This window comes from Artibeus jamaicensis, unplaced genomic scaffold, assembly GCF_021234435.1.
Source record: "Artibeus jamaicensis isolate MK-2021 breed Jamaican fruit bat unplaced genomic scaffold, CSHL_Jam_final contig_332, whole genome shotgun sequence".
In the NCBI taxonomy this organism is placed as follows: domain Eukaryota; kingdom Metazoa; phylum Chordata; class Mammalia; order Chiroptera; family Phyllostomidae; genus Artibeus; species Artibeus jamaicensis.
Genome location: NW_026521788.1, coordinates 1,647,246 through 1,659,609, shown reverse-complemented (window position 1 = coordinate 1,659,609; position 12,364 = coordinate 1,647,246). Strand labels below are relative to the sequence as shown.

At 47.2% G+C, this 12,364-nt stretch overlaps 1 protein-coding gene across 1 annotated transcript; it reads left to right on the top strand.

Moving 5' to 3' along the window:
* Positions 1-3,844: 3,844 nt before the first annotated feature.
* On the top strand, positions 3,845-9,802 carry HHEX (hematopoietically expressed homeobox). Its single transcript, XM_037156670.2, has 4 exons — positions 3,845-4,300; positions 6,454-6,632; positions 6,830-6,880; positions 8,685-9,802. Exons 1-4 carry the CDS (start codon positions 3,937-3,939, stop codon positions 8,904-8,906), a joined length of 816 nt encoding a protein of 271 aa, XP_037012565.2. The 5' UTR covers positions 3,845-3,936; the 3' UTR covers positions 8,907-9,802.
* The last annotated feature ends 2,562 nt before the right edge of the window (positions 9,803-12,364 follow it).

The window sequence follows — 12,364 nt, the reverse complement described above, 5'->3', positions numbered from 1 at the left end:
CACAAATGTGGTTGTAATTTTTTTTTAACGATAGCAAAATGAACACGGATCTGACGATTGGATTTAGAAGAGGTAGTGTTATATAGCTTAAAAGAATTAAGTGCTACAGTTTGCTGGTGAGGCTTATGTAGCTGAGTTGGAATGTTATACCAATGCTTTTTAAGATCTCCATCCACTTCATGGGCTCTGTGGCTAAATAAAAGAAAGGGGTGATGCTTCCTTTTCCTGTATCAGTGATTATTTCCCTGGCAGTTCATATTTGTTTTTGAAAGCTTTGGAGAGTTACATATTTTTTGGTGGCTGAGTCACTCACAGAACAAATAATAAGCCCATACTATTTTCGAAGATGGAGAATGAGGGTATTAAATGAATTGTGATAATCTCAAGTACTTGCTAGGTGTAAGGGGCAGAAAAACAAATATGAGGGAGAAACATTTTGTGAGAAAATAATAATCACAGTTATCTGCATAGTCCACTGAGGGCCAATCATTGAAGGACCCAAACATAATTTTTAAAGGTACCTTTTGGCTTCAGATAATAACTATCCTTTCTTTGCCCCCAGATCCTGTGTCTGTCCCTGGTGCACAGAAGTGCATGTTCCTTTCACAGTCTCCCAGCACCTGCTTGAATCAGGCCACGTGATGGGAATTTTGACTGGCAAAGTGGGTGCGACATCAGACCAGACCCCAGAGGCGCCAATGATCCACAGATGGTCTTCTGGGGCAATATGCCATCTGAACTTGTATGCAGACTTAAAAAATAATGCAGATAATTTTTACCTTAAAAAATGAGGCAACGCTTTCACTTTTAACATTATTTACCTCTTTATAGACATATACCTGTGTGCATATTTATCTGTGTGTATTGAACTATTTTAAAATAAGTTGCAGATATCATAACCCTTCACCCCTAGTTTGCCTGCACCTCTCAAGAATAAAAACAGCCCTGACTGGTGTGGCTAAGTTGTTGGGCATCATCCAGCAAAGTGAATTCGGTCCCTGGTCCAGGTGAGAGCAAGATGCAACCAATCAGTGCTTCTTCTCATGCTGATGTTTGTCTACCTTTCTTTCTCCCTTCCCATTTCTCTAAAAATAAATAAAATCTTAGCCCTGGCTGGTGTAGCTCAGTGGACTGAGTGCAGGCTTTGAACCAAAGTTCGAATTCCCAGTTCAATTCCCAGTTGGAGCCCTTGCCTGGGTTGTGGGCCAGGTCTCTGGTATCGGGCGAGTGAGAGGTAACCACATATTGATATTTCTCTCCCTCTCTTTCTCGTTCTCTTCCTCTCTCTCTAAAAATGAATAAATCTTTAAAAATAAATAAAATCTTTAAAAAACATGTTTACCCACAATACCAATATCACTAATAACACAATGAATTTAATAATGTCATCTAACATACAATTAATTTTCCGTTTTTGCCTATTATCTCCCAAAACGTCTTTTGTGGATTTTTTCTTTTAAATCCAAAATCCAGTGGGGTGATACAATGAGACCTTATGAAAACCCTCATCCTCAACAATATTTCACACACTGGTTTTGGTGATCAATATTCTTTTGTGAATGAAGTATTACATTTTCTGATGTTTTCAATCCTGCCACATTCATTAGCTGGCATTCTTTCAGCTTTATCAGCCACTATCTCGTCACAGATACTACGAACTGTTATAGTCAATGTGTCATAATCCATAATGTGGTTTTGATGCTTCAGTCACCCCAATTTGGCCAACGGAAGACCCTTCAAGATGGTTCCTGTTTTCTTTTTAGTTTTTGGCATAAGATGCCTTGTACTTCTCCTGTCCCAGACTTAGAGAATCAGCTACTTCTTCTAGGAGCTGGTCATGCAACCTCATAGTTCAATTCTCCAAATAGTGATGGAGTATACAGTACATTCTCTCTCCAATTCCACCTTTCTTTTCAAAGGCACATTAGTATAACCTCCCAGATATAGTTTCTATAATTGAGCAAAGGCATATTCATACCCTCTCCTAATGTTTTTTTAAAGGTTTCATTTATTTTTAGAGGGAGGGAGGGAGAGAGAAAGCAGGGGAGACATATCCACGTACCAGAGAGATATTGATGAGTTGCCTCTCACACGCCCCCAGCTGGGGACCTGGCTGGCGACCAGGCATGTGGCCTGACTGGGAATCAAATCACTTTCAGTCTGCAGGCCAGCACTCAATCCACTGAGCCATACCAGCCAGGGCTCCCTCTCCCAATATTTTAACACCAATGATAGCATATTATGCACCACGTGTTTGTCCACACCCGTAGTTCTTGTCTTTCCTCAGATTCTGAAAGATGTCTATAACCCCAACCCCAAAAGATTAAGAACCTTTAGGCTGGCTGAATCTTAAATGTTTCAGATGAGAAAAGCTCAGGGAGGGTGATGACCACGGTTGCACTGGCAACACTCACATGCAATTCCCTGGACTTGGACTCTTCGTCTCTCTCCAGGCTCATTCTTCAAACATCACTTCCTTGGGGAACCCTTTCTCTTCCCTTACACACCCCCTTCCCCAACTAGCTTATGTTTCCTCGTTATAAGGTTTTATGTAGATCACTTGGTACTTCTAGTTTATGGCACATACGCAAGTCACTGTATTACAATTTGTTTTCTGCTTCGTCGAGGACTGGAGCTACATCTGCCTAGTTCACGGCTGGCACACAGTAGTTATGCAACCAAAATACGCGGAGTGACACTTGAATTCGGTCCGTCTGGCTTCCAGGCCGCACTCCTTCCTACTGCGGTCCCGCTGCTCTTGGAGAAATAGTTCCAAGACGTAAATTAAAAATCTCAGTAGAAAAAGCTGGAGTAGAAAATGAAGGAAAAAGCCTTCATTTCTAGGATCAACGGAGGACCTTAACTGAACTGCTCACCGCGAGGTGTGACGACCGCAGGAGGGCGTCAATCAAGAAAATGCCCCCTTGCCCCAAAGGCGAGTGGAGCTGCACGGAGCCGAAGCCGCACCGGGGAGCGGCACAGCTTCAACAGAAAACACGTGCAAAACGGCAAAGCGGGGCTGCACGCAGCTGCGACCCCTCGGACCCGGGGAGCAGGGACGTAGAGCGGCGCCCACTGGATAGGAGAATGCGGTTTCTGCCTGGCTTTCCAGGCTTTCCCTTGCTTCCCACCCCAAGGGGCTTCTGTCTTCTCCCGGGAAAGTGGCAGAGTCCAGGGCCGCACCAAATGAAACGGGCTGGAGCGGCCGTGAGTCCAGAGCACCTTAAGTCTAATCGTCCTGACTCCACCAGGACGTGGCTGAGGAACGGAGATCCCTCTCCTTGGAGCTCCCGGAGGAGCCCAGGGCACTCACTCCCGCTAGGAGGTCAGGAGACGCCCGGGGCAACAGCTTGTGCCACAGCTAGTCCGGGGAGCGCGCCGCCCGGAGAGGCTACTCTCAGGCCAGCAAAGGCACGGCCCCGCCACTGGCCTCCACCCTGGCCAGGCCGGAGTCCGGCTACCCCTTGCCCGGGGCCGGATGCCGCCACCCTGGGCTCGGGCCTGGACCCGAGTTTCGGCGGAGATGCCTCCCGGCGGGGCTAAGTCTGCTTCAGTCCGCGCTCCCGGAAGCCGTTTCCTCTCGTCTCCCGTCTCCCGGAGGACGCGGTCCTGGGCTTTCTTCGAGGGCGTCCGGGGCCAGGGAGCCGGGAACCCCGAGCGACGACGGCACCCGGGCGCAAGATCCTCGGAGCCGGGGAGCCAGCGCGTCCCGGGGGCGGAGAGCTCGGCCCGCGGGGGCGGGCCAAGGCTGGGGGAGGGAGGCGGCTCCTGGGGCTCCGCGCTATTGGCCGCAGGGCCCGGCGGCAGGAAGGGGCCAGAGAGCGCGGCCCCACCCCGCGGCCAGCAGAGCCTATCGCCGGGGGCGCGGAGCGCGGATAAATGTAGCGCCGCGCCGCGGGCCGGTAGCTCTCCGACGGGCCGGAGCGCAGCGGAGCCATGCAGTACCCGCACCCCGGGCAGGCAGCGGCGGGCGCCGTGGGGGTGCCGCTGTACGCGCCCACGCCGCTCCTGCAGCCCGCGCACCCGACGCCGTTCTACATCGAGGACATCCTGGGCCGTGGGCCCGCCGCGCCCACTCCCACTCCCACGCTGCCGTCCCCCAACTCCTCCTTCACCAGCCTCGTGTCCTCCTACCGGACCCCGGTGTACGAGCCCACGCCGATCCACCCCGCCTTCTCGCACCACTCCGCTGCCGCGCTGGCCGCCGCCTACGGACCCGGCGGTTTCGGGGGCCCTCTGTACCCCTTTCCGCGGACGGTGAACGACTACACGCACGCCCTACTCCGCCACGACCCCCTGGGTAAGGCGGCTGGGGTCATGGCGGGGCCGAGCGGAGGCGGCAGCGAGGAAGGCGCCACTCGGCAGGTGGCTGCGCCCAGGAGGCGGCGGGGGCGGCGGGGTAGGCAATAGAAAGTTGTGGCAAAAGCGATTGAAAAGCGGCTCCTGTGCGCGCGCGGGGCCGGGAGACGCGGGCACCGGCGGCGCGCGGGCCGAGTGACCGCACCATGACTCAGATTGGTTTTCCTGAACCTCGCAGGCGTCGGGGCGCGCGGGCCGCGGCGAGACCTCGGGTGCTGCCGCCGGGGCTGGCAGCCGAAGGCAGTTCTGGGGCGCGCGTGTCGTCTTGGGTGGGGTCCCCTTAGCTGGAGGGACCGGGAAGGGAGTGCCGAGGAGCCCGGGTCGGCCCCTGCGGGGCAGGGATAGTTGCCGGGCCCGGGTGGTTACGGGACTGGACCTGGTTCAACAAGCTTGTGCAGTGAAAGAGCCTGACCCTTTCCGTTCATACAGGAAATCTTGAGTTCTCGATAGGAGTAAATCTGGTTTCAGAAGCTGTTAAGTGTTTTCCTGGCTGCGTGAAGCAGACCCTTCCCCCGGAGTAGTGCACGCTGCTGATTATTTTATCGACATCCTCAATACAGACAAATTCAGGAAACACTCGACTTCTGATAGCCGGGATCCGTTTTTCTGATATTGTTCATTTCCTCTGTGTGGGATGTGACTTTATGGCAGCTAAAATAACCAGTTGCTTCCTTTTTTTTTTTTTTTTGTTAAGGCTGTTTTGCACTAGCCCGAAGCCTGACGTAAGCAAAATCTCGAGAAAAAAAAAAAAACAAACAACAATGCCAGCTTTCAAAGTGTTTAGGCGCAGGCCTGCAGACCGACGGACAGACGGACTGTCAGACATGTCTTTGGAGTAGGAAGGGCAGTGTAGTCACCTCGGGCATATAGAATAGGTCGGCGGTGCGCAGCCTAAGACATAAGGCGTCCGTGATACAAGCTGGGGTAACCGTTGGCGCCTCCGGTACCTGAAGCCCCGGGGTAAATAATGAGACGGGGCTCCTTCCTTGGGCCCCCAGGGTTTTAAATCTCCTCTTTGTTATAGGCAGCTTCTGCAGAGACCCTGCAGACACCTACCATTTTAATTCATTAACAGTTAATATCTGTGTTAATATTCATTAACAGTGGTGCGGCCTCTAGCGTAGTTCCTCACTTTCTCACTGTTGGAGAGATGGGGATGGAGGATTATATTTTAGTTCTCTTTTTAAAAAAAATTATTATGTTATATATTTGATTCCAGCCTCTAGGGTTTGGTGCTGTGGCCCCGGAGTGGCTCTGTTATCCTGCTGTTCGCTCAGCTTGCCGGGCCGAGGGCGAACGTTTTCACTCAGCGGCCCTGGGTTTCCTTGGGTTACTGCTGGGACTTCGCAGGAGGAAGCAAAGGGTTTTTCGAGATAGACCAACAGGAAACACATTGACGGAAGTGTTGCCAGAGCCCACGGGGTGGCTTTAACTGGCCGCCCCCGCGGGCCGGGTGTGAAATCAGAGGAGGCCGCTGCAACCTGGATCCGGGATTGGAAGCTCCATGCGCGGCCTAAAGCTGGAGCCGGGCTCAAGGGCTTCCCGCAGCAGCCTGGCCCATGGTCCCCTGGTGAGGCTCCCGCCCTCGGCCTCTGGCCACAAACTGCCTTTGGTCCTGTAACGGCCTCACTCCTCCCCAACAGACACTCAGGGTATTTGGAAAGTGCGGTTCACCAAGGGAGAGGACCTAGGGGTGCAAAAAGTTGTAGCTAAATTCGAGAGCGACTGGTTAAAAAGGGTCAATCTATAATAGGCTTGAGTTTATAGATTCTTTTGGGGGGTCAAAAATTGTTTTGGGGGGGAATCAAAAGATTCGTTGGTATCTAGCTGTGGGTATGATGGTTGTGTGTATGTTTCTGTGATTGTCCAAAGTGGTTTCTGTGCATATGCAGTGTAGGTGTGTGACTTTGGCTGTTTCTGTGTCCCTGGGTATGTTGAGTCCATGTGTTGGTGAGTGTATATGAACATGTCTGGTTGCGTGTTCGCCGGAGTCTCCCTACCACCTCTGTCACCCCCAGGGCCAGGCAGGTCTTGGGTTGCCAGGCTGCTCCAGGGCCATCACTAATCACCACACACTACTCTTGCTGCCCACAGGCAAACCGCTGCTCTGGAGCCCGTTCTTGCAGAGGCCTCTGCATAAAAGGAAAGGAGGCCAGGTGAGGTTCTCTAACGATCAGACTATCGAGCTAGAGAAGAAGTTTGAGACCCAGAAATACCTCTCTCCGCCTGAGAGGAAGCGCCTGGCCAAGATGTTGCAGCTCAGTGAAAGACAGGTGAGTGTGCCTTGGGCCTGGGAAGGGCTCCTGGGGGCAGGCATCACAGGGCAGAAGAGAGACTTGGGGCCACTGTGTGCTCTTACTTGTCCTGCTGTCCAACTTCTGATGGTCTGCTCTACAGCCTGGGACCTCCCTCTTCCCCACTATCCCTTGGAATTTGGGATGGTGGCAAGTTTTCTTTCTTTTTTCTGTAGGTCAAAACCTGGTTTCAGAATCGACGCGCTAAATGGCGAAGACTAAAACAGGTATGGGCATGGTTCTGTTTCTATGGAAATAAATATTTTTATCAGGTTATCTCAGTGCAAGGCCTGTTATAGGTTGTATGCAAAAGTCATTTGAGAGATGATTTAACCTCTTCACCTTGATTAAAAAGGCAAATAGTCTTGCCGAAATTCAGGATGAGTTGCTCAGGTGGCAGTAATGCTAAAAGCACCTAATGCAGTTCCTATATCAATTATGCTTGGCTTTTCACACACTGGCTAGTAAAACTCCTGGCTAATTGTTTTATAAACCCCATATGTTGTTTATCTAATTAACGCAGGAAAGATAAAGTAATTGACAGTAAATGACTTAAGCAGTTATCTTTGGGAGAAAATTGTTTCTTCTATTTACACTGCCATAATAAAACCAGGCAGAGCTCATGGGTAAATATAAGGAAATAAACACCTTTAAGTCTTGTTTGCACTGTTTTTTAGAAGAATTAAATATCAAAGAGTTTAAAAATTATTTTCTATGTGATGCTGGCTCTTAAAATGAATATAAAATCATGTAAGAGACTATTCAAGCCTGTTTGAAAAGTAACTTAAACTTTCTAACAGGCTTTCTTCCAATGACCTTGTTACGCAATACGTGATCAAAAAAGTAAAGGCTAATTCAGTTTTTAAAGGCGCTCTATTAAGTTAAGGCTAAAGGTTTGTTTATGATGTCCTAATCTGGATGTCTTCTTCAAAATAATCTGATGATTGATGAATTGTTCATTTGTCTGTGTATGCATAGTTTATAGTAAAGAAAATATTTTTGAAACAGTGGTATGAAGGGGGAATTGAAAGTAGTGTGCTTTTTTAATAACAGCAATCATAAAACATTTCATCAAAAACAAGATAGTGTCACAAAGAATGCTTTGAAGTAGGAAATAAAATTCTCATAATTTTATTATTTTGACGTGATTAAAAATATTCAGCTTCCCTCTCAATTTCTGACCTTGTGCATATATGTTACATAGTTGCAAGCCTGGTGAATCTATTCTGTAGTCTTGCTTTAAAAAAAAAAAAACCCTTATAATGTTTCTATATAGTGTTTATGTCCATTTTAGACAAACACAGGATTAAAACTTCACTAGCTCATTTATTTCTTGGATAAAAGTGTGGCTGCAGTTTAAAGAGGGACTTTAAAAATAAAGGTACCTATGTAATATGAGAATATTTTCCAGAAATGTCCCCCAGATTTTAATTAAGTTGTAGTTGTTTCTCTTCTCAGTTGGCAGCATTCTTCCAGTTCTGCATTGTGTATTTGCCATGATTCTGTAACCTATTACACACACTTTTCTGTACGTATGTTTATACACGTACTTCAGAAAATGGATGATGTTGATTCCATCTAATAATTTTGACACTTTATCCTTAATCACTATTTAGCATCCATTTAAAAAATGCCTAGAAGATTCTGTTAATTGGCAAGGTCTAACTATTTGAAGAATGATGATAATGTGTATCCAGTGATCTGATTTCATTCCCCCCCCTAAACTCTTAAGAATCTTGAGATGGTGGGTTTTGGCTAGAATTAATATTCACTTGACATAATACATTAGAGTTATATTTGTAATTGGTTGTTCTTATATGGCAAGCGTATAATCTTTCTCTGATATGAAAAGAACTTCTTCCAAAGTGAGGGAAAAAAAGTATGCATTGTGTATGTAGAGATTATAGCCAACAGCAATTGATCAACTAAAAATTAAAAAGACAGTAGAGGGTGAAAAGACATTTTGATTTCTGTCTCACCGCCTCCCTATTTCATGATCTGCCAATACCCATGTTCATCCTCTTCATTAAGGAGAACCCTCAAAGCAATAAAAAAGAAGAACTGGAAAGTTTGGAAGATCCCTGCGATCAGAGGGAAGACCTGCCCAGTGAACAGAATAATAAAGGTGCTCTGGATAGCTCTCAATGTTCGCCTTCCCCCCCCTCCCAGGAAGACCTTGAGTCAGAGATTTCAGAGGATTCTGATCAAGAAGTGGACATTGAGGGCGATAAAGGCTATTTTAATGCTGGATGATGACCACTGACATTAGCCCATTCGGAAAACCGGACCCGGCAAATATTTCCAACAGAAAAATCTCTTACAGACAACTGGAAAACTATGTGAAAAAGGGAATCAATTTTCAGGTGTTCTGGAAACCTAAAATATTTGGTGCACTAGCTGACTAACAAATACATTGAAACCTTAATTTTGACTTGAGGAATAGTTTATGTATTGGTTTTAGGTTGTATGATAAGGGGACCTTTCACTGATTAAATTTACCCCCTTTCTAAAGAAGGAAAGATTTTTTTCTATTTATAAAAAGTAATTTTGAACTTTTTTGGTTAAATTTTTAAATTATAACTTTAAAGATCTTGGTAGGATCTTCTTGAATACCTTTTCTACAATCTTCATCCCACTTAATCGAAAACCCAAAGGTACCCCAAATCCAGAGGTATGCCTTGGATAGAGGGCACACATGTTTAGTGGCCTTGGAATATTTTAAAAGGAAACATTCTTTAGTTTTGTATTACATTCTTATACTGCTGCCTTAAATCCATAAAGCAGCTCAGAGCTAGTCTCCAGGATGAGTGTGTGCCTTTTGTCAGAGAGATACAGCTGATAATCTTAAAGCCTGCTTTGTGCTATCACTTACTACCTTACCTGTTTGACTAAGGTGTTAAGGATAGTACTGCCCAATTCAAGCAAACAAACTGACTCATTAAGCAGAATTAAGCACAGATGAACTGGGAAGTAGCTTGTAGATACTGTGTTTTATATCAAACTGTATATATATATATAATGTTTATATATATAATTGTTTACTGTAAAAACCAGCCAAAATGGTGTTCTGTTTTGTTTTTTTAAATGAGTAACCTGTCTATAAAATAAATCTGTCGGTGGACCGACTCACATCGTCAGACCTCTCATTCTTTGATTAGAACAAACCCACACCTCCTTTTACACTTGCCTTTCGAGTGCCTGGCATTGGTGCTGGGTGCGAGCCACCAGCGCTGGAGCCTTTGGTGGTGCGTCGCGCTGAGGCTCCTGTAGCCGGGAGCACCCGCCAGCGCGGGTCTGTGCCGCGGCCAGCAGGTGGAAACCTGGAAGGTAGGTTTGGACCTTTTCCTGGGTGTTTGCCATGTGCTGGGTGTGTGTTGCATCTCGGGCTGCGGGGAAGGCTCCGGCGCTCCCAGACCTGCAGTTCGACAGGTTGGAGGAGCGACCTGGCGTGCCTGGCAGCGGGAGGGGCTGTGGAAGCCGGCTGCCTGAGTCCCATCGGTTCGCCTCCGCCGCTGGGCTGCACCCCGCTCTGTCCTTGACCAGTGTGTCAATACTGCATCGTCCCCTGGCAGCCCAGCCAGAGTTGGGGGGTTTGCACAGGGGTAGGGGGCAGGTGGACCGGCCGGGAGGAGCGGGAGGTAGTTTGTGCTAAGACAGCAGTTCTGATGCTTCAGGGAGCTTCAAAATCACCTGCAGAGCTTGCCGGAACTCCTTGCCGGGCTAGCCTTGGCCGGGGCCACTGTCCCGGTGGGGCCCGAGTTTCTGCTTTGGTAGGGCTGAGGTAGGACAGGGAATTTGCATTTTTAACAAGTGTCCAGGTAGCTTTGAAGTTCCTGGGATTGAGCTTTAAGAACCACTGGTCCACGTGGGCCAGAATTCCCCCCTTATACCTCCCTTAGCAGCTTAGAGGGAGAAAGAGGGAAGTGGGGCCTATCCAAGGTGGTGGGAGCCAGAGCTGGATGGTCGAGGGAGGGAGCAGGCTCAGGAAGTGGTGTTATGAGGAAGAATGAAAGTGTTGAGGGTGGGTGAGAGGCTGAGGTGGGCTGAAGTTTCTGAGTGGCCCAGGTGTTACTCTTCTGCATCTAGCTGCTCGCCTAGCTGAGCCATCAGCTCCCTGACGGTCCAGGAAAATGATGAGAGAGACCTGTAAGTGGAGAAGCCCAGAAATCTTTTCCTTTAACTTGCGCCTCCACGGAGGCCCCCAGGTGCTGCGGAGCTGGGTGCCTCCTGGCCGAAGTCCCATGAAAGTGACCAGGGCCATGGTTCCCGGGACACGGGCCCTTAAGTGAAGACAGAATGAAAAGTCATTGCTGTTAGGGGGTTGTCACATCCTGCCTCCTTGGAATAGCCTGGAATTGCCTGTGAATTCAGATTGTATTGGGTCCTTAGGCAGAAAGCTGTGCATAGGTCTGGAAGTTTATAGATTTGAGTTGAAATTTTAGTTTTTGGCCTCATTCTCTCATTTGTAGAATGAACATGGTCTAGTTGATTTATATGGCCTCTTCCAGCCCCCAAATCCCCAGCTCAGTTCAAGCTCTATCTTTATTGTTTCTTCTGTTCTCTGTGTCTCCTCAGTGTTGGAGCCCAAAGCAGACATCTAGTGGGAGGGTCTCCTTTCCCATCAGGTGCAGCCTCCAAGCTCCCTGACCCTGCCTGACAGGTTACATCAGAGTTTCAAAGGTCGTAATCAGTCTCCTTTGAAAAAGGGACTGTCTGTATCGGAGTGGAGAGAATGGGAGGCTTGTGGGCCTAATATTGAATTAAAGCAATCCTGAAATCAGTGTGTGTGTGAGTGTTGCTCCTGGAGATAACCTCTGGTTAATGTTTATTCTTGAGAATAACTGTATCATGACTATCAAGCAGAAAAATAACAGGCTTATGTATTAATGGACACTAGAAAAGTTGAGGGGCGAAATCTTATTTTAGAGTAGACAATCCCTGAAACCAGGCAGTTTTCCAAGTTGAAGATATTCCTAACTCTCTTCAAGTTGCTCATGTTCTGAACCTAAACATGTCCTTAAGAGTCAAGAGCATGTTAACTGAAGGAGGTACTGTGTTCTCAGGACACAGGTTGGCATGAACTGTTTTCTCGAGTGCCCTGTTGCAGATTGCCAGTGAATATTTACAAATTCTTGCTACAATCCAGGCATTTTTCATTTGTTTGTCCTTTGGCTATTTCACATTGAAGCAGCATGTATGACCTTTATAGCACAACTCCTGTCTTGTTTTTAACTCTTTTTATCAGGAGATTCAACTTGAAAACGGTTATCATTTAGCAGAAAGACAAACAGAAAAGCACATTTTTGTAAGCAAAACGTTAATGATTGGAAGAATTGCCCTAATTTCACCATGACAGTGTGTGATTAATCCTCTGGGTCATGTACTTATATTTTGTTATTTAGTTCGTTGGTCTTTGATATTCAGAACCCTTTCTAACTTAATAGGGTATTGATTTTGTTAGATGATGTACTTTGACTCTTTACACAACACCATTTTTAGAGATGACTAGCCTGTTGTGTAGTATTTTATTTAGAGAACTATTGCATAAGGTTTCTTTTTCTTAGTTTTTATGGTTTTCTCAGGGTGAAAGCTGATAAGACATCTTGTGGGAAAAGAGGAAACCATCTCTGATAGTGAAAGTACTTACTCTCTTTCAACATTTCTGACAACCCTGTTTTTTGTGTGTGTGAGTGTGGTTTCTTTGTTGTGAA

What these genes read in the sequence shown, in the direction of transcription:
- HHEX (XM_037156670.2), top strand. Translation starts at nt 3,937, where the DNA reads ATGCAGTACCCGCACCCCGGGCAGGCAGCGGCGGGCGCCGTGGGGGTG. An exon ending in ACTCCGCCACGACCCCCTGG is followed by an intron (nt 4,301 to 6,453) that starts GTAAGGCGGCTG and finishes TGCTGCCCACAG; the next exon opens with GCAAACCGCTGCTCTGGAGC. An exon ending in AATGGCGAAGACTAAAACAG is followed by an intron (nt 6,881 to 8,684) that starts GTATGGGCATGG and finishes CTCTTCATTAAG; the next exon opens with GAGAACCCTCAAAGCAATAA.